The sequence below is a fragment of the Thunnus thynnus genome, chromosome 6 (genome assembly GCF_963924715.1).
Source record: "Thunnus thynnus chromosome 6, fThuThy2.1, whole genome shotgun sequence".
NCBI lineage: Eukaryota > Metazoa > Chordata > Actinopteri > Scombriformes > Scombridae > Thunnus > Thunnus thynnus.
Window position 1 is genome coordinate 2,610,833 of NC_089522.1, and position 21,771 is coordinate 2,632,603.

Below are 21,771 nucleotides of genomic sequence, written 5' to 3' on the forward strand. Positions count from 1 at the left end.
AAAGAGCTATAACGATACTTTTGCCATACTTACTACATGTCCTTATTAGGAATAGTTTGAGATTTTGCTATTCTGTGCACAAACAGATACGTAAAAATGACAAGTTGTGGTTTTACAAGGAGTTACGGGCTAAAACCACAACTGGCCGTCTCAATGTTTTTTTTGATGGGTTAGTAACATTTAGGAACAGGTGCTGGCTAGGCTAGCTGTTTCCCCTTCATCCAGTCTCTATGCAAAGTTAAGCTAATCACCTCCTAGCTGTATGTAGCTTCATATAGACATGAGAGTGGTAAAGTTATCTCCCAAAATGTTGACCTGTTTCTTTAAAAAGGCACCCACTGACTTATTCTAAATGTTTATCCACTTTAAAATAACAGCACTGCTTATCTCTGTAAAGTGGTACATGTATTACCTAACACCTCCCCGAGAGATAACCATACATAAATGCCCCCGTTACAAACCCATGCGTTGACAAGTCCCTAACCAAGAAGGACATAAACCACAAGGTGAATCAAACACTGATCTGTACTGGTCTATGTTCAGGGGACCTGCTGCCAGCTGATGGTGTCTTGGTCCAAGGCAACGATCTGAAGATAGATGAGAGCTCTCTCACAGGAGAGTCTGACCACGTACGCAAGTCTGTGGATAAGGACCCCATGCTGCTCTCAGGTTTGTTTTCACACTTTAGATTGTTGTGCTCTGCCACCCTGGTACTACATGGAGAACATCATCATTTGACACATTTTTGTGAACATAACTCAAGACTAGCTGTGCTCTGATGTGATTGGACCTTCTAGCACTGGACTAAATAACAGAAACATCTGACAGTGTACTGAAATGCAATACAATTGCTTTAGTCCGTTTTAGTTGGGGCTGTGTCGGGGAAGTGTTGGGTCAAATCTAATCAAAGTAGTTAATGAGGCTGCATTTTGTCCATTTCCTACATGTACAAGGGATGGATAAAGTAATAGGAACTGACAATCTAACATGACAAAATCGCAAACTGCATTACTGTATCTTATATATTGTGTTGTTAGATGTTCTTGTTATTTTGCTACCCCAAGCTAATGCTAACTTATTAATGCAAAATGTATTCCAATCAATAGCCTTTGCTACGGCTGAGGTTGTTTTTGAACCCAAAAGCAGACACGGAAAACAGATGGATGGATGAGAAAAGGATGGTTTAATGAGCAACCTTTGGTTATGGAGGGTAGAAGGGAGGGGAGCTGGTGCTGGCAGGCTGGAGAGGGGTTGTGTAGCAGAAAGAGGCAGGTGGCTGGGTGCGCTTGGCGTGGCTGGAGAATGGGCTTGCAGCTGAAGAACAACAGATGACCGGGTGGACGGGTTGACACTGGAGACCTGGGCACAGGAGAACTCGTATTAGTGAAAGCACAGAAGAGAGAGCACATGAAAATAACCCTAGTATTGGTAATACTGAGCGGCTGAGAGCGTAGCTACCACAAAGGTGACTGAACAATCTGGAGATGAGTGGAAGGAGAGCCGGAGTATTTGAGCTGTGGCTTGACGAGCTGATTGTAGACAGGAGTGGAATTGAACCCAGGTGCCAGGTCAGGGAAGCCGCACCTACACACACACAAACAGACAGACAGACAGGGGAAGACAGGGAAAAAACACAAAGAGAAAAGCTAGAGACCCAGCCAGAGCCCTGACAGCCTTACTAGCACAACTGGTCGTGTTTAGTAGCTCAAAAACAATACTTGAACACCTTCCTGTAAATTAATGACTAAAATGTGAAATTTTGTGATTCTTAAAATACTTTTTACAGAGTTTTGTTGGTGGATAGTAAACAATTTCTGAGGTGTGTGGGGTTCAATTAAAATACCCGTTACAGCCCTGTTGTGAGCTGTGATAGTGATAAAGTTGCTGAAATGTTACTGTCCAGTACAGTAGTAGATACCCATAGACTATAGATAGAGAAAACCCCAGTGTTAACTAACAGGTTGTAGGAACATCCACATTTATTAATATAAAATCCTTCCACTTCCCTTATTTTTCACCTGTGCCAGGAAGAGACACAGAAACACTTTTTTCAGTCTCATGTCTGAGGTATGAGATGCAAACAGATAAATGAATAATCAACTAGAATGAGTGTAATATGTTCTAAATGGCGAGTTATAAGTTATGAAGGACCGATGGTGAAATGTTGGGATGATAACGTAATTACCAGAAAATTCATTCAGGCTAAGGTAATTTAATTAACCAACTTCTCTAAGAATTTGACTGGAGAGTTCAGTTCAAACGGCGCCAGTTCTTAATCATAGAAGCAGATCAGGAGAGGTTTTGTTTAGCCTACTTTTGTCACAGTGTCGTAGATGAACTGGTGACCTAGCGGTCTGTCTGCTGCATCAGGGTGATGAGAAATCAGCTGTTTCAGCTCTGGCGTCCCAGCAGATGTTTTCCACTTGTGAGCATTGCAGGAGCGTTGTTTTAACGGTTTATTCAGGTGATTGGCCGAATCACCACAGGGTTTAACAGTTAGATGAAGGAGACAAACTGATCTGATGTAGTTGTCTCTGGAAACATCTGGTAACGTCAAAGATGTCTTGATCTGCGGAAGAATCGTTTTACTTTGAAGTCTCCTGACTGACTATACTGACTTTCTTACTAAATAACTCAAAAAATAATTTCACCAGCCGAATGGAACTATACTTCAAGCTATTAGACACGAAAGAATTTCAAAATAAAGTTTGTTTCACTGAAGTTACAATACTGCACGTAGCTTAAAAGAAAAGAAAGTTAACTTAGGAGATCACGTGATATGAAAGAAAGATAGTATTATATATATAGTATTATAGTATTTAGAGATGCGACGTGCATCTCCTCGGAGAAGGAAAGGAAGGAAGAAGCTCTTCCATGCAAAACAGAAAATCCTTTGAGAAAACAGGTGATCTCCCCTCAGTTGGTTACTCAAAATTAAGTTTAAATCGAAGCTTACACATTTCATCATGACCATTCACATTTAAACATGGATTCAATACATCACTAAAATATTCAGAGACACATATCTATAATGTTACTACTATTCAACACCTGAGTTGAATCCTGTGATTAGGTTACACAATAAAATTAAAATGGTACATATAATGCATGGTAATTTAATCTAAACATGATTATCTTAGCCATAACTTATTACAGAAAGTTCAGAGTTAGAGCATTTTGATCGGTATTGCTTTGTGACCAGTAATATATAGGTTGTAATATTATTATATACTTAATAAACATTGAATCACACTTGTGGCTTTAAGGAGCACAGAAACTCAAGCCAAGCCTTCCCTTAATTTACGACTGACATCTGGCGAATGTCCTTATCTGAAGTCACACCAGAGTGAAAAACAAAAGGGAGAGTATAAGTGTGTTGGTATGTGGGTGTGTGTGTAGGCATAGGTTAGAGAGAGAAAATAGGTAGGCTTGTCCCAACTCATCAAAACAAACTGAAGCAGTTAAATTGTGATAAAACAGTCTCTCTCTTTTTTTTCAAGGAAAATTCCATTAATCAAGTGTTTCCTGAGACTTGAGTTGATAAAGAACGTAGTTGTTTGTAGTTTGTGTCATAAACCTCACTTGGGATTTATCCGACACAGTTGTGGGCGTCTCTGGAGGTAGAATGGGAGGAGATTGTCCTGTGAATGTCCTTTGAAGAGTCAAAACTGACACTTAAATGTGGAGAAAGGACTCTCAGTTTACCTTTGAAGGCATTTCCAAACTGAAGTTGAATATACATCCATGTTCTTGAGGTTAGAGGTTATCGTTGATTGAGCCCAGACCTTCTTTGGGCCTTTACAGAACTTGGCAGAAAACAAAGGGAGGGGTACTGGTTCCCCTACAAGGTTTTCAGAACCACTTAAGCGGTTAGTGCCAAAGTTACCGGCCTTGCAACCTTTGGTGTTGTGGCCCACAAGATATTCCACCTTGCTGGTGTGTTCGAGATTCAAATTATTGAATCCCATACTCTAATCAATATGTTTATATATAATGGATCAAAGGACTACTGAATGTATAATGGGAAAGGGATCGCTCCCAGTGACAAACCCACTGATCACCCATTTCCCTCAGCTCTATGCAGCAATTTAGCGTCTTTCAGCTCATTATTTCAGTTTTACTGTTTTGGTTGTCTCTCACCACTATCATCAGAAAACAGACAAAGTTAGAGACCAGCTGGTGAACAGGAGTCGGTGAACAAACAAGACCAAACCAGAGCTTAAAGGAATATTGGACTTTTCATCAGTCAAATAATTATGACTTTGGAATAATGTTAATGTTAATCCATGTCTGGTGGATGTGTAAATAAGCTAACATTGCAATGAATATGGTGGTAATATGTGGATGTGTTTATACACTGCCTCCACTAATGCAGGTTTAGAACAGTAAAACAGCTCATAGAAAGACTGCATGCTCTTACTTTGAAATTCGGAAATGACGTCGTCAGCATTTTTCGTCCGAAAACGACAGAGTGATTCGAGTGGATTTTCGTTCGGACCGGCGGGAAGTTTGTTTCAAAACTCTGTGTGTGTAAAAAGCAAATCCACAAGTGTAGTACTGAGATCCACAAATGTTTTTTCAATTCACAAATAAAAACTGAGTTCACAAATGCCTGTTGGACAGTCGTAGGAAGATATTCACAAATGCTTTTCATTTATTTGTAAATTAATTTAATGTATTCACAGTGATTTTTTTTATTTGTGGAATTTGTGTGTGTATTTGCAGATCTGTTTTATATTTGCAAAATATTTTTGTGAGTTTACAGATTACACATTTACACACAGATTGTCGACCTGTTCACACAAATCATTATGAAACAAATCTCTCTCCATAGGACTCTTTGGCCAAGCTATTTAATGTCTGACCCTCAACTATGCAATCTGTTTGGATGTTAAGGTACCCATGTGATGGAGGGCTCAGGAAGGATGCTTGTGACGGCTGTTGGTGTCAACTCGCAGACGGGCATCATCTTCACTCTGCTGGGTGCCGGAGAGGTGGAGGAAGATGGTAAAGAAAAGAAAGGTTAGTGGAAGAGAGGAACCGGTGGAGAGACATTGTACATTTACAAAATGGTGTTTTGGACAGTAATGAGAGAAAGACATTTTTGTTGAAGCACTGGAGCTTTTCAGTCATTTTATCCACTCATAAACCAGTAAAAGTAAATAGATGCCAACAAAACCCAGGAAAGAAGCTTACAGGAAGACAGTCTCTTCCACACATCCCCACTATCTCCATGGATGAATACTTCAAACTGCTCTTGAGTCAGTTAACATGCACACAGCACAGCATACATGTGTATGTGTGTGTAGAGTTAGTTGGGTGCCTAACTGATTTCAGATAAGAGCTTCCACAGGAACCACATCAGTTTAACCTCATAGATAATTTAGTCCACATCCTCTCTATTCCTCTCCACTCCCTCTCACTGCCTCATGTTCTCATGCCCCCTTTCTCTGCATATCCATCTTTCCCTATTTCTCTCACTTGGTCTCTGGTTTACACCCACTCCTGTGACCTCTTTCACTTTCCTATCTCTGCTGTTGCTTTCCCCTGTTCCTCCTTACCTACCTTAATCTGAGAGAGAGGCTGCAGATTGAATCAATTATTGAAAGAGCAGGGGCGAGTGAGGGAGAAAGAGTGTTGGTTGGTAGACACATAAAGCATTACAGCTTGATCCCACCGGGTGCGTGTGCACCTCGGCTCCAACGCGGCCACCGGAGCTGACCGCGTCCTCTCTAGTCAATGCCTGTGATCCTACCGGGTGCGCCATGGCGTGTTTCAGAAGCATCCCAGAAGTGGCTCTCCGCTCCACTGCACGGTCATTTTCCTTGATTTCTGTGCTTCTACTATGGTTAAATAGGCTACCTAGTTAAATGGTTTCTTTATTCATCTGTTTTGATTGTGTTTGTTGATGATATATAACTGGGAGTCTGTGCGGGGTGTTTTATTTTGAAAATTGACTGGATGCTCAGTGCTGTTTCTGTGTCTGACTTCCTGCCCAGCTTGATCTGCTCTGTGCAGCTTGACGCGGCCTCTGTCAAAAATAGATGGGGCACGTACCTTTAGCGCAGCAGAGCCGAGAGCTGCTTCTGGGACACTTCTGGAACGTGCCGTGGTGCGCCCGGTGGGATCACAAGCAGTGACTACAGTGGCCCGATCAGCTTCGGCGGCTGCGTCTGAGCTGGAACGTGGCACGCATGCTCCCGGTGGGATCAAGGCTTTACGCCTGGGACACACAGCCTGCGTGAACCTCGGCAGTGCGTGTGCGTCGCTGAACTGCTGCGTCTCGCATGCGTCCAGCGTCCACACAGACAGTGTTGCTGCTGCGGAACGTCTGCTGCCAGCTCTATCTCTCTACATAGAGTTTGGCTTTGATAATGGCCATCAATAATAGTATGTTTCATATAATTTAATTATAAATGTCATTTATATTTAGTTTAGTCAGAAAAAGATTAAGAAGTTTGTGCTCAATTGTTAAAAATAAATAAATAATATGTGAGTTGAAAGTGGCTTTCTTTCTGACAGGCATGGTGGGGTCTGGTTGGGGATACTTCTGTGTCGGCCACATACACTCCTCACACAGGACGTGTTTTTTTACTATATTAATCATTTTACCAGTTAAACCCCGCTGCCACCGCTCCAAGTGAGGCTGACCCGTAGTGGTGACACTTCATGTCTGTGACATATTCTACAGATATAGATATTGAAACTATAGTCAAAGGTGTGATGTCAATATGACTGTCAACGGATCATTTTCTATTTTTGTCTATTTTTGCTGAGAACCATGCGCATCACGCTGGAAAAATAGGCGAGACCTCGAATCTCTAGATGACGTGCCACAGCAGCCACACGGAGACACGCGTCTCACGTGAGCTGTGTGCCCCAGGCGTTAGGCTATGGACAGCAACAAATTAGCTCGTGATGCTTATTTCACGAAAAAATACTTTTATCGCTTGTTGTCCTCATTCTGTTTCCTAAGTGTTAGTTGTCTACTAGGATGTATTGCACTCAGTGCAGCAGCCTCTGTGGGCCGGATCATTCAGACAGACAACATTTACTGGAGCTAATACATTATTCATAAGACTTCTACAAATGCCATAACTTGTAAGTTTTTCCTCATACAATATGGGTTTTCAACAGGGCTGTTTACTTTTCTCTTTGATTTGTCTCTCATTTTAGACTGAGACTTTATTCCATTACTTTTTTGGGGGTTTTCTATAGTCATCAGCAACCGTTCTACTAGTAGAGTCGTGCGTACAAACACATTTTCTATTTGAGTTTTTTATTCTTTCATTTTTGCTCTCTTTTGTTTTCCCTTTTTTTGCCAAATCCTCTCATGTACCCCCAAAACCTTCCGTCCTCACACATTCCCCAGAGGACAGTGCTCAGTTGCTCATCTCTACAGATGCCAGTCACAGCACAGTCACCAATGGTATGTGAGCATAAAGTTGTCTGCCCTGCCCAGTTTCTTTCCTCAACAATGAATAGACCCCAGTGCACGGTGCAGTGAAAGTGACAGTAATCTATGATGGACTTATATATATATAACGTACATATATATATACATACATATATAACGTCTCTCAGTCCCCCAGTGTATGACAATGTGTGTGCCTTTATTACTCTTCCCTTTAGTATTGTTTCTCTGTGGGTTTCTGTTTTTAGACGTGTGTTTTGGCTTTCCATATGAACTGTTAATGACTATGAATATGCACACATGTAAACACTACTTTTCCATAACTGTCTGTCTTTCTATTCCCTTATCTTTATATCTTACCCTCCCTTTCTCTTAGGAAAACAACCTGATGGAGCTGTGGAGAACAATCAGAACAAAGGTAAAAGGTCATGACGTGTGCATGTTTGTCTATGAAGTTTGAGTTTGGATGTGGCTTACATGGTCTTCAGGTACAGTGCTGAAGAGAATGTCCATCTTTTTTTTTTTTTATCTGTGTATGTGTTTCAGCCAAGAAGCAGGATGGGGGTGTTGCCATGGAGATGCAACCCCTGAAGAGTGCAGAGGGAGGGGAGGTAGAGGACAGAGAGAAGAAGAAGACCAGCGTTCCAAAGAAAGAGAAGAGTGTGTTACAGGGCAAGCTTACCAAACTGGCTGTTCAAATTGGCAAAGCAGGTGAAGAACTGGTTTACCTAAAATTTGCTGCTTTGACAGTTGTTAAGTAACTTTCTAGTTACATATACAGTCAATTCTGTAGCCTTCAGTCCCACAGAGCTGAATGATGCACACTAAAATTCTTTCTGAATACAAAAAATGAATTGTGAGTTTATTTATGTATTTATTGGGACCATGTAGTCTTAAACATAAATGTTACCATTTGATGTACTGTACCAGAGTTAGCTTATTACTATTATTATTATTATTAGCTTATTACCATTTAAAATTTCATAAACTAGGCTCAAATTAAGGAATAATCTAAAATTCTCAAAGCTCAGTAAATTGTATTTCTCCAGTACCCTACAGTGATGGAAATGTATTGGCATTGTGAAACTTTGCACATAAGGTTCAAAGAGTCATAGCTAAAATGTTGTTTTATTACTGCTCAGTAACAGATACAGATGTGTAGGAGATGATTTTCTCAAATGCTCTAAACTGTGATGGAGTTTGATCACACAGGTAGAGGAGTGAAGTGAACGACGAAGCACTGTGTAAAGTCAGAGCAGACTGACTGAGTGAATCACTGATAAAGTGTCCCTTCATTGAATCTCCCCACAGGTTTGGTGATGTCGGCCATCACTGTCATCATTCTGGTCCTGTACTTTGTCATCGACACGTTTGTTGTCAAAGGTCTGTGTGTACAATTTCACTTCCAGGCAGATATTTACCAATGTCAGTCTTTTCCTATTATGTTAAATGTTTAGCACTCTGCTGAGTATGACTCACTCTTTAAAGTAGACCTTAAAGTAGGCCTTAATATGAAGTGTGGTGTGTGTTGCAGGTCAGGCGTGGCTGACAGAGTGTACTCCGGTCTACATCCAGTACTTTGTCAAGTTCTTCATCATTGGAGTCACTGTGTTGGTGGTGGCTGTCCCAGAGGGCTTACCTCTCGCTGTCACCATCTCTCTGGCTTACTCTGTCAAGGTAGACCCACCCAGGCAATTTAGTGAATGGTTAGCAAATGCAAATGCAGGAACTATTGGTTCTTTAACGACTATTATAATGTGCACATTGACATGTTACCTTTGGACAGTGCCAGGCTAGCTGTTTTCCCCTATTTTTAGTCTGTATGCTAAGGTATGCTAACCGTCTCCTGGCTTTAGCCTCATATTGAACAGACAGATATGAGAGTGGTATAGATCTTCTCATCAAACTCTCGGTACAAAAGCAAATGATTTTATTTCTCAAAATGTCAAACTATTTCTTTCATTTTTATTTTTATTTGATTAATATTCTTGTAAAAAGACACTAGAATTAAACATAAAGCAAAGATAGGGCAGGTTACAGTGTTCCGTTCAGTGAATATGCAAATAGCCTACAACGTTTTCTGTCAATGAAACCAAATTATTGATCTTCAGTAGGGTTAGTGACTTAATAATCCAGCCGTTTTCATGGAATTTCTTTTTTTTGTTGGACTAACATTATAATGGAAAGCATGATAACAGTGTATTTGATATAAAATTTATATAATTGCAGGAAATAGCAGTTTCTTTATTTTTTATGGTTTTGAAGACCCCCAACTTCATTGTGTCCCCTCACTTCTGAAACCAAACCTGCACCCTCAATTCCAGTGTGTCTTCCTCAGTCTTAAATTGCACTACTGCGTGGGTTATAGGTCACCTGAGGATTTTATGACTAAGAAATTTTAGTCTGTCCCTGCTAGTATGTTTATAGGCAGCCTGGTATGACGGCACTTGTGGATAGCCACATTGGCTTTAGGTCATTCAATCAACATCACAAACTGTTCCTCTTTTAGTGTCCTTCCTGGGAAGTGTGTGCATCCTACTCTCAATAGCTTTTATGTTCACACCTACAAAGTCTATTAAAATGTAATCAGAGTGTGCAGCTTATTTCAGTGAAGGCACCAGTATAAATCCACATTACAAATAACACAAATCTTCACTGAAAACAGTAACTAATTATTGAATGGAGTTTGCATCTGTGCGTTATGTATCACAAAAGAATTCTCCTCATATATGTACCCTATGCAATTGGTTTGCTTCACAATATGAGTCTTTATCAATCACCATTTTTTACCTGCACTATCAGTCTTTGCACAAGTTACGCACTGCAGTGTTTCCTTCAAAAATATCCCGAATGACAAAAAAATGACTAATTTTATCTGCCTTTGGATTTTCATTTAAGTGAGCAGTTACTGCATTGTTCCCTGTCTCACTCTCTCCTTACCTCTATCAATCCATTTTTCTCTGCCTTTGTATTTCGTCCCTCCCTCTATCCATCATCATTCCCTCTAATCCCACGCTTACATCCACCCCTCACATATCCTTCTGCTTTCCATCACTATTTCATATGTAGAAAATGATGAAGGACAACAACCTTGTTCGCCACCTGGATGCATGTGAGACCATGGGCAATGCCACAGCGATCTGCTCCGATAAGACTGGCACCCTCACCACCAACCGCATGACTGTGGTGCAGGCTTACCTTGGTGAGTGAAAGGAAAAAATTCCTAAATTATATTAAAATAAAATTCAAGAGTATTGCTCTATAAGCATCTGTGTTGCCTGTGCCACATCATAATGAACACACGATGCAATTCTGAGATGCATGAAAAAAACACTGCCATTTACTAACTACAAGCAGTATTTTAACACTTAATAAATGCTTTATAACACAACATACTGTAGTTGAAAGCAGATATAAGGACAATTTTAAGTCTTAATTAATGCATTTGTCAAATACTCAAACTTTAGAGAAATAGAATAAAAACAATAATAACAATAATAATTAAATGATTGGGGCCTCGCACCTTCATGCACGTCGGGGCATGCCGCAGTCAAAGGGCTTTTATTGCAGGCATGCAGTTTTTTTCAGGACCGGCCTGTTATCAAACTTTGAACGAACAAGTTAAATATCACTTCCTGTGTGTCATGAGGATGCTTCATGAGGATGGGACCCTCATGAAGCATGAGAACTTTGGGGCAGATTGGACAATGTATCTTGGAGTTATAAGGACTTCCAGTTTTATGGCGAAACATCAAAATTTGCTGCATCGCCACGGCAAGGGTGTTCAGTGAAAACTCATGATTTTGATAGCTTTTGATCACAAACTAGGCTAGATGACACACAGAAATTTTGAAGTCAACCTGATGAAATCTGTAGGAGGAGTTGTTAAAATACAAAGCATGCAAATTGCCAAAAATGGTCGCTTAATTCAAAATGGTTTCCTGTTGGGTTTACGGTTTAGCTCCAAGGGACTTTTTTGTGCGTCAGGGCATGATACATGTGCGTACCAATTTCTGTGCATGTCGGTGAAACATGCCGCAGGGGATACAGTTTAGGGGGCGCTGTTGAGCCATTTTGCCACGTCCACCTTTGGGACCTATAAAATATCAAATTTTTCACCACTTCTGATGTATGTGCAAAGTTTAACAACTATTCATGCACGTTTAAGCCCTCAAAAATGCGTTTGTTTTGGAAGAAGAAGAAGAATTCCTTGAAATACAATAGGGCCTTCGCACTGTCGGTGCTGGGGCCCTAATAATAATAATAGTAGAGAAGAATTCCCTCAGTTACAAGAGGACCTTTGCACCGTTTGGTGCTCGGGCCCTAGTAATAATAGAGAATAATCACTTCAGTTACAAGAGGGCTTCCGCACCGTTCGGTGCTTGGGCCCTAATAATAGATATATGACTAGCAATACCAAATAGCAGCAATAGCTGGAGAAGGACATCCCCGTGGCGAAGGCTCATAGCCTGGATCCTGGGGTTTCCTGCGGATGAGAGAACAAGAAGAATTCCAGGGAAGAAGCCGAGTTAGTAACATGCAGTAATGGTATATAAATACATACAGATGGAGAGGAGGAGAGAGGAGCTCAGTGCATCATGGGAAGTCCCATGGCAGTCTAGGCCTATAGCAGCATAACTAAGGGCTGGTCCAAGGTGAGCTTGGTCAGCCCTAATTATAAGCTTTATCAAAAAGGAAAATTTTAAGCCTACCTTTAAAGGTAGAGAGGGTGTCTACCCCCCAGACCGAATCTGAATGATGGTTCCACAGGAGAGGAGCTTGATAGCTGACGGCTTTGCCTCCCATTCTACTTTTGGAGACTGTAGGAACCACAAGTAAGCCTGCATTCTGGGAGTGCAGTGTTCTACAGGGATAATAGAGTACTATGAGCTCTTTTAGATATGATGGTGCCTGACCATTAAGAGCTTTGTAGGTGAGGAGAAGAATTTTAAATTTGATCCTGGATTTTACAGGAAGCCAATGCAGCGAAGCTATAATGGGAGAAATGTGGTCTCTTTTTCCAGTTTTTGTCAGAACACGTGCAGAAGCATTCTGGACCAGCTGGAGAGTCTTTAGAGACTTGTTAGGGCAGCCTGATAATAAGGAATTGCAATAATCCAGCCTAAAAGTAACAAATGCATGGACTATTTTTTACCCGGAAATCTTTTTGAGAACGGATGTGCCTGATTTTTGCAATATTACGTGAAAGTGAAAAATGGCAGTCCTTGAAATTTGTTTTATGTGGGAGTTAAAGGACATATCCTGATCAAAGATAACTCCCAGATTCCTTACGGTGGTGCTGGAGCCCAGGGTAATGCCAACTAGATTAGCTATATCATTAGATAATGTGTTTCTAAGGCATTTAGGGCCAAGCACAATAACATCTTATTTTGTTATGAAAATTGCAGGTCATCTAGGTCTTAATGTCCTTAAGGCATGCTTGGAGTTTAGTTAACTGATTGGTTTCATCTGGCTTCATTGATAAATATAATTGGGTATCATCTGCATAGCAATGAAAATTAATAGTGTGTTTCCGAATAATATTACCCAAAAGAAACATATACAAGATGAATAGTATTGGTCCAAGTACAGAACTTTATGGAACTCCGTGTCTAACTTTTGCCTTCACGGAGGATTCATCATTAACATGTACAAACTGAAATCGATCTGATAAATAGGACTTAAACCAGCTTAATGCAGTTCCAATTAAATGTTCCAGTCTCTGTAATAGGATGTGATGATCAATTGTGTCAAATTGATCATCACTAAGATCTAACAAGACAAGTACAGAGAGAAGTCCTTTGTCTGATGCAGTTAGATCATTTGTGACTTTAATCAGTGCTGTCTCTGTGCTATGATGCGCTCTAAATCCTGACTGAAAAGCCTCAAATAAACTATTGTTATGTAGAAAGTCACACAACTGATTGGTGACAGCTTTCTCAAGGATCTTAGAGAGAAATGGAAGATTAGATATAGGTCTATAGTTGACTAAAACGCCTGAAGTAGGCTTCTTAAGAAGAGGTTCAATTACAGCTACTTTAAAGGACTGTGGTACATAACCTGTTGCTAAAGACAGATTTGATCATTTTTATATATAAGCAGACTAGTTGGGATGGGGTCTAAGAGACAGGTTGATGGTTTGGATGAAAAAATCGTTGAAGTTAATTCAGGAGAGCCAATTGGAGAAAACCGTCCAAATATTTATCAGGTTTTACAGCTGTTTCTAAGGTTCCTGTGTTTGTTGATAAATCAGTGCCTGTTGAGGGCGGGAGGTGTTGAATTTTGTCTCTAATAGAATTTTATCATTAAAGAAGTCATTACTACTGAGAGCTATAGGACTACATGGATCAATAGAGCTATGACTCTTTGTCAGCCTGGCAAAATGCTGAAAAGGAACCTAGGGCTGTTTTTATGCTCCTCTATTAATGATGAGTAATAGGTGGCTCTGGCATGACAGAGGGCCTTCCTATATGTTTCAAGAATATCCTGCCAGACTAAGTGAGATTCTTCTAGTTTGGTGGAACGCCAAGTCCTTTCAAATTTTCGTGATGTTTGCTTCAATTTGCGGGTTTGGGAGTTATATCATGGAGCTAACCTCTTATGTTTTATTCTTCTCCTTTTAAAGGGGCGATGGAATCAAGTGTTATTTGCAGTGAGCCTGTGGCACTATCAACAAAATTATTATACTGATATAATATACAATTTGAGAGGGACTAAAATTAGCATAAGAGTCCTCTGAAGTATTGAGACATGGCACTGAATTCTATACTGATGGAATTGCTTCCTTAAATTTAGCTACAGCACTATCAGATAGACATCTAGTGAAGACATTTTTGTCTAATGATGTGTAATCCAGTAATATGAATTCAAAAGTTGTCAAGTAATGGTTTGATAAAAATAGGATTTGGTGGAAAAACTATCAAATGTTCAATTTTGATGCTGTAAGTCAGACCAAGGTCGAGGGTGTGATTAAGACAGTGAGTGGGTTTATTTACACTCTGAGAGAAGCCAATTGAGTCTAATAATGAGATAAACGCAGTACTGAGACTATCATTATCGACGTCCCATGAATATTGAAATCACCTAATATAATTACTTTATCTGTACTTAGGACTAAGTTTGATGAAAAGTCTGAGAATTCAGATAAGAATTCAGAGTACGGGCCAAGAGGACGGTACACTATAACAAATAGAATTGGCTGTAAAGTTCTCCAGGTTGGGATAGAGTTATAATTAAATTTAGGTCTAGGGTTGATAATTCGGCTTGAGTTGAAGATGGCTGCAACTCCATCTCCTCGGCCGGTGTCTCAAGGAATGTGAGTATTAGTATGGTTGGGGGGAGTGGATTCATTAAGGCTGACATATTCTTCATGACACAGCCAGGTTTCAGTAGGACAAAATAAATCAATATGATGATCTAAGATTAGATTGTTTACTAATACGGCTTTAGATGATAGTGATCTAATGTTTAAGAGTCCACATTTAATTCTCCTATTTAGTTGTACAATTGCATAGGTGGTGTTAAGTTTTTTTTTTAGATTTTTATGAATGACTCCTCTTTTGTTTATTTTAGATTTAATCGATTTAAGTGGTCGGGGGACAGACACAGTTTCTATGTGGTTTTGGGTGCATAACTGTCTACTAATAAACTCAGCCATATTTCTAGATATGAGAGCAACTCCATCCAAAGTGGGATGTATGCCGTCTCTCCTAATCAGACCAGGTCTTCCCCAGAAAGTCTGCCAATTGTCTATGAAGCCCATATTGTTTGCTGCACACCACCTTGACAGCCAGCGGTCGAATGATGACCTGTGGCTATACATGTCATCACTGGTCAGAATTGGCAGGGCCCAGAGAAAACTATGGAGTCCGATATTGTCTTTACACATGTACACACCGACTCAACATTAATTTTAGTGACCTCCGATTAGCGTAATTGGGAGTCGTTACCGCCAACATGCATAACGGTCGTACCATATTTACGCTTATCCCTAGCCAGCAGTTTTGAATTTGATTCAGTGTCGCCCACTCTGGCCCCAGAACTACATTTGACTGTGGCTGCTGGTGTCGCCAACTTCACATTTCTCACTATGGAGCTGGTTTCTCAGTGGGTGTGTCACTAAATGGGGAGAACCTGCTAGAAACGTGAATTGGTTGGTGATGAACTGTGGGCTTCTGCTTCGTGTTATGCTTCCTTTGGACTGTCACCCAGCCACCCTGGCCTCCCGGCTGCTCGGGAACTACCAGGGTAGTAGGAGCTACACTAGGTCGGCCTGCACTGCCTATTGGGGGCTGACTAACTACATTAGCTGATGATTGGTTTTCCATGGTGCGGAGCCGCGTGTCCAATTCACTGAGCCTCGCATCTAGCACTGCAAATAAACCATATTTATTACCAATATGGCTAAAGGAGGCAGAGGAATAGCTAAACATATGACACACTAAGCAAGAAAGAACAGAAGAGCGAGAGGGAGAGAGAGAAGCCATCACTAATTGCTTAGCTTAAGTTAGCTGCTAAGGTAACTGCTGAGCTAAAATAACTAACAACTGTGGGATTAGCAAGAAAAGTCGAGGGAAAAGAAGGAGAGAGCTAAGAATGCTTGAGTAGAGCTAGTGTAAGTTTAAATATACAGTGGGTATTTATCCACAGTAATGATAAACATAGCAGAATCAACTGAGTTGGCACTGTCAGTAAACACAGTCAGCAACCAGAAATGACACAATACTAACGTCAGCACGTTGGACCGATGAATATGCCACTGATAATAAATACAGTTAACATAATAAATATGATAATACATACTTCATATTTCATGTTCATATAAAATGTGAATGTTTTACATAATTACTATGTAATATAATCAGGAAGACTGTAAGAGTTCTAATTGTTAACAAATATGTTAACAAAAACTTTAAAATGTCCTTATATCATTGCACTCTATGCATTGCCTTGGTGCACTGCCTGTTGGCATCTACATCCTATACTATCGGACTCAAGCTTAAGCTTTATGGCACTTACTTGTGTTGTCTCCTGACTAGATCCCTGCTTGTGTTGTATCAGTCTCAGATATATGTCACTTTGGATAAAAGCATCTGCTAAATGAGAAATGTAAATGTATATCTGTTCACAACCACATAACAGTGTGTTATAATTAGTTATGAACTCATTATGACATATTGTTTATAAGTTCTTAAAGAGGGGTTAAAATAAAGTGATACTGAAAGGCTTGAGAAATGGGTGTGCTTTAGTGGTTGCATTCATATTTTACTGGAAAACAGTCCTTCGTCAACTTGGGTAGTTACTTTATGTATCTCCGACACTTAATATATATGACATATGGCATTCCTCAAGGAACTATTCTCGACCCAGCTTTTTAAAATTTTTAATAAATCCTCCCATGCAGTCACATTACAGTGTAAATTACCATTGTTTTGCAAATTATGCTATTTTTATATCTTTTTTTTATCTTCATAATCATATTTATAATCATCATCATTATTGTCATTGTTGTTGCTGTTATTAGTTAGTTCAGTCTTTGCTGATTGCAGGCAATCCCTCTTTATCCACACAGATTCAAATTTAGTCATCTGCTGCTATTCAGTCATCTGCTGCTACTATATATATACTTTTATGTTTCCAGTTTTAAAGTTTAAATACTGTTCATACTGCAATAGCCTACATAACTCTGTACTACAGGTATATCTAATACCTATAGACCATTATATCCCTAATATTCACCATTGAAACCTATATAAATAACCTTCTATTTGATAGCAAGAAGGCCTTTTACCCTTTAGCTATTTCCATCATCAGATCTAAAAATGGGAAAATAAATATGCACAAACGTGTCCAGATATGCTGATCTCATCAATATCATGGGATATTCATATTATCAGATTAACTGTAGTGGTAACAGGCAGCGGTTGGAGATAGCATGTAGGCTGAATGAACAGAGATAATTATTGGTATGTATTAAAGTTAGATTGGTGTTGCTTAGGTGACGTGCACCATCGTGTGATCCCGGACCCTGGACAGCTCAACCCCCGGACACTGGATCTGTTAGTCAATGCTATCGCAATCAACAGCGCCTACACTTCCAAGATCTTGGTGAGTCATGCACAGTAAGAGATGTCACTGTTTTGCAGAATTATGTTATGGCTTTATCCTTTTTGTCTTGCAGTCCCTTCAGCAGTCCTTCATTGTTAGTGTTTTGGGGAAGGTGGGAATTCAGGGGATTCTGAGAATAATTTCACCTTTCCCTCATCATTTTCGTTTCCTCTTGCCTCATCTATCTCTTGTCTCCTCTAACTCCCACTACTTTCTCCTTCTCCCTGTCTCTCCTCTGTCCTCCACATACTCACTGTTTCTGCTTATTTCGCGTCCTCCTCTCTGACTTTCTTGCTGCCCCATCTAATCCACCTCTCCAATTTGCTTCAATCTTACTCTCTATCAGCCGCCTGATGTTGAGGGGGGTCTGGCTAAGCAGGTGGGAAACAAGACGGAGTGTGGCCTGCTGGGATTTGTATTAGACCTACAGCAGGACTACACCCCTGTCAGAGAGCAGATCCCTGAGGAGAGACTGTACAAGGTAGGGAACACATGCACCACATCCACCTTCACAAGTTACAGTTTATTTATAGCACTTTGAAATAAATGATGAGGTACCTTCTGCAGCCTCAACAGAAGGGTCTATCACGGTTTATCTCAACAGACTATAAATTGTGTTGCTTGTTTGTTTATTTGCATTTACATTAGATTCTCAACCTTGGGCCAGGACCTCATGTGGGGGTCTCTTCATGTGCAGATATGGTCGCAGGAGGTTATTTATTATTGATATGTATTTAATTAATATGCATCTTTCTAAAAATGCATAAAGAAGTAGTAGAATGGAAGAACAAAACTGCACATAGAGCAATATGCTTCACTTTGCATCACATTCAATATGACAGTTTAAAGCTTTATCTGACAGCTTGGCCAGAATGCACAATTGCAGTGTGTTGCACTTTTGTTGATGTAGTGGGTCTAAATGCTATGTTGTGTTGTATAGTAGACAAGGACCATACTAACTAGTAGTATCTTTCAGAAATGTGTTCTAAAGCACCACAGACGTCACCAGCATAACTTCCTCTGCATCTCTGTATCTTCCCAGGGAAAAAAGACCAGAATGAAAAGAGAGAGGAAGGGAGCAAAATATGCTCTTGCATGTTACAAAAACATAAATAAAATTCTCATCAAACAAATAAATAACCAAAATACACACTGTCAGAAAAATGTTACAACAGAAAACAGCCATGCATAGACCCACATACTTGCCGTTGAAGAGAAATGGAGCATTCACAGGGTTCTTTCTTGCATAAACGCTCTCTGCACCTGTGTAACACCATGAACAGAGTTACAAAACACTCCCTGCTAGCTAACACTGTCTCAACAGTATTCTCAAACAGTCTTGCCTCTCTTCTAATTAACAGATTTATATGAAAACAGATAAAAGGTAAGCTCCAAAATTTAAGAATACTGTATTTTCTCTAACAGTGACCGGTATTCAATTAAAAGCCGGGTCTCCAATAACGGCCAGGGGTGTGGTCGACATGAACAAATGAAGGCCAGCCCCAAATACAGGCCGGCGAGGGAAAAAACATGATGGATTGAGGCTGTATTCAGACAAAATCAGGTGTTGCTGCGCACCACTGCAGGGTTGTACAGAAGTGTGCGGGGGTGTGTGTGTGTTTATTTGTGCTCTAGAAAGTAACCGCTGTGAAACAATTAGATATTTTTTTAATTGATCTGATTCACTGCTTTCTTACCAGCTCCATCTCTTCATTCACTCTCTAGTCCCCTCTCCCTCCTTTTATCTCGTATTTTTTAAAATGAGTTGGGAAACCGACAGCAAAGCCTAACTACTTTTATCAGATGAAAAGAAATGTCCGCCCCGCTCCTCTTGGTGCCTGTTATAATGTGACTGTGGTTTGTAATAATGTACAAGTGCCACAAGATGGCGGTAGCTATAATTGAACTACCATATAGGACCTGAGCAAGTGAGCGAACATGGCACTAACCAGACGGAATTTTGACGTCAAATTCAAGGAGAGTTTTGCAATATGTGGAGGAAAATTGAAGAGCAAAAGCTGCAAGACATTTTGACGCTGACCCGAAAAGAATCAGATACTGGAAAAAACAGAAGCGTGAGCTGCTGTTAGCTGACAAGAGGAGAGCACGGCTAGCTGGAGTTGGGAGGAAGAAAGTTAGCTTGGAGCTAACGTTAGAGAGACAGCTGATTGATATTTGATATTTGACTGTACTGTTAACTGGCTATTAATGTTTATATCCAGCATAACGTTACCTCAGATTTGTTTAGTCTTTAACTGACACTGGCCATTGACTGACAGACACTTGACTGGTCATACTTCACACAAGTTATATTGAAATGTTTGTGTAATGTTTCACAATAAAAGTCGGGAAATGAAGGCTTTTAATTTTATTAATAGCATAATGCAGTAACAAAAATTTAACAGAGCAAACAGAAGTAGATCAGAAAACAGGGAGGCTTCGTACTAAAATATGAGCATATGTACAGAGGGAAAACAGAGGGAATTAGGAATAAAGGTCTCTCTCTAATATAAGCCTGCTTCCAATAAAGGCCTGGTACCCTCTGCAGTTGAGGTAAATAAAGGCCCCGGCCACTATTAGAGAAAATACAATATCTATATATATACTTTACAATTTAAAAGTTTAAAGTAACTTAGCCACACATATACAGCCAAAATGTCCTGAGACTCAAATCTTCACACACAAGCATCAACTGCCATTCAAGTGATAAAGGTGGAGCTGATTTCCATTATCTTACAAGGATTTTACATCCGTTTATTACATTGAGGCAGGTGTAAACCCTCAGGTGCAACACCCAACACACTCAGAGCTGGGTTTCCAGTCAGGGATATGCCCCTCCACCTCTCTGCTAATTTTATTGTTCTGAATCATACCTCCCTCTCCCTCTCTCTCAGGTGTATACATTCAACTCAGTACGTAAATCCATGAGCACAGTGATCAAGCTACCAGACGGTTCTTTCCGCCTCTACAGCAAAGGAGCCTCTGAGATCATGCTGAAGAAGTGAGTGACGGGGAAGAAAGAGGGAGGTAGACTGAGGGATATCTCATATGGGATGACATCAGATCATGTGAATTAATAGTAGAAAACATTTTTTCCCTCTGTGTAACCATTTTCTGTCCTTCATCTCTGTCTAGGTGTTCCTACATCCTAGATGCCAATGGAGAAGCACGCAGTTTCCGCCCACGTGACAGAGATGAGATGGTCAAACAGGTGAGACACTGTAACTTGATGACATAAAGCTCCCATGTGCAGAATAGTATCTTCAAAAAATCATTCTCAAAGGAATTTTGATGGGGAAGCCTGGTGAAATAAGGGTTTATGATGCCGACCATGTCATTGGTTTTAGTCTGGCCTGAGACCTTTGTTGCATATTATCATCCATCTCTCTCTACCCTCATTTCCTGTCAGTTCTCTACTGTAGTGATCTAATAAGGGCAAAAATGCCTAAAAATACTTAAAGGAATAGTTCTGGAATATGCTAATTCATTTTCTTGTTGCAAGTAAGATGAGAAGATTGACATTACTCTTAATATCCATACACCAAATATGAAGATACAGCCAGAAGACGTTTAGCTTAGCTTAGAATGAAGACTGGGAGAAAGGGGAAAAGGCTAACCTGGCTTCAAAGGTAGAAAATAATAAATCTGCACAGTGATGTAAAAACAACAAGTTGTGTTTGTTGTTGTTGTTGTTGTTGTTTTTGTACGCATTAAACATTTAACATTACAAGATACAAAATGGTAAATGGACTGTACTTGTATAGCACCTTTCTAGTCTTCCGACTACTCAAAGTGCTTTTACACTACACTCACATTCACACACACATTCATACGCTGAATGGGTACAGAGGCTACCATGCAAGGTCCCAACCTGCCCATCAGAAGGAACTAACCATTCACACACTAATGGCACAGCCAATCGGGGTTCAGTATCTTGCCCTTCGACATGCAGACTGGAGGAGCTGGGAATCGAACCACAGATCTTCCAATTAGTGGACGACCTCTACTTCCTGAGCCGCAGCCGCCCACTAATGTTAATTTGTGAGTTTTAAAGGTGAAGGCAGGTGAACTTTATTATCTTTGGAGAGAGCTGTTCCCCCTCTTTCCAGTTTTTAGGCTAAGCTAATTGTCTCCTGGCTTTAGCTTAGCTTGTAATAGACATGAGAGTGGTATCAACCTTCTTATCTGTCTCTCAGCAAGAAAGAATATTTCCCAAAATGTCAAGCTATTCCTTTTAAAAAACAATAAAA

At 40.2% G+C, this 21,771-nt stretch overlaps 1 protein-coding gene across 4 annotated transcripts in view; it reads left to right on the plus strand.

Moving 5' to 3' along the window:
- atp2b3b (ATPase plasma membrane Ca2+ transporting 3b) overlaps positions 1–21,771 on the plus strand; it is a 60,710-nt gene that overhangs the window by 13,028 nt on the left and 25,911 nt on the right. For all 4 annotated transcript variants that reach the window (XM_067591281.1, XM_067591278.1, XM_067591279.1 and 1 more), the window contains exons 5-15: positions 544–669; positions 4,897–5,022; positions 7,791–7,832; positions 7,961–8,125; positions 8,726–8,797; positions 8,949–9,091; positions 10,484–10,616; positions 17,412–17,521; positions 17,868–18,002; positions 20,416–20,522; positions 20,657–20,732. In XM_067591281.1, the coding sequence (XP_067447382.1) occupies positions 544–669; positions 4,897–5,022; positions 7,791–7,832; positions 7,961–8,125; positions 8,726–8,797; positions 8,949–9,091; positions 10,484–10,616; positions 17,412–17,521; positions 17,868–18,002; positions 20,416–20,522; positions 20,657–20,732 (1,235 nt within the window). The remainder of the gene's footprint in view (positions 1–543; positions 670–4,896; positions 5,023–7,790; positions 7,833–7,960; positions 8,126–8,725; positions 8,798–8,948; positions 9,092–10,483; positions 10,617–17,411; positions 17,522–17,867; positions 18,003–20,415; positions 20,523–20,656; positions 20,733–21,771) is intronic.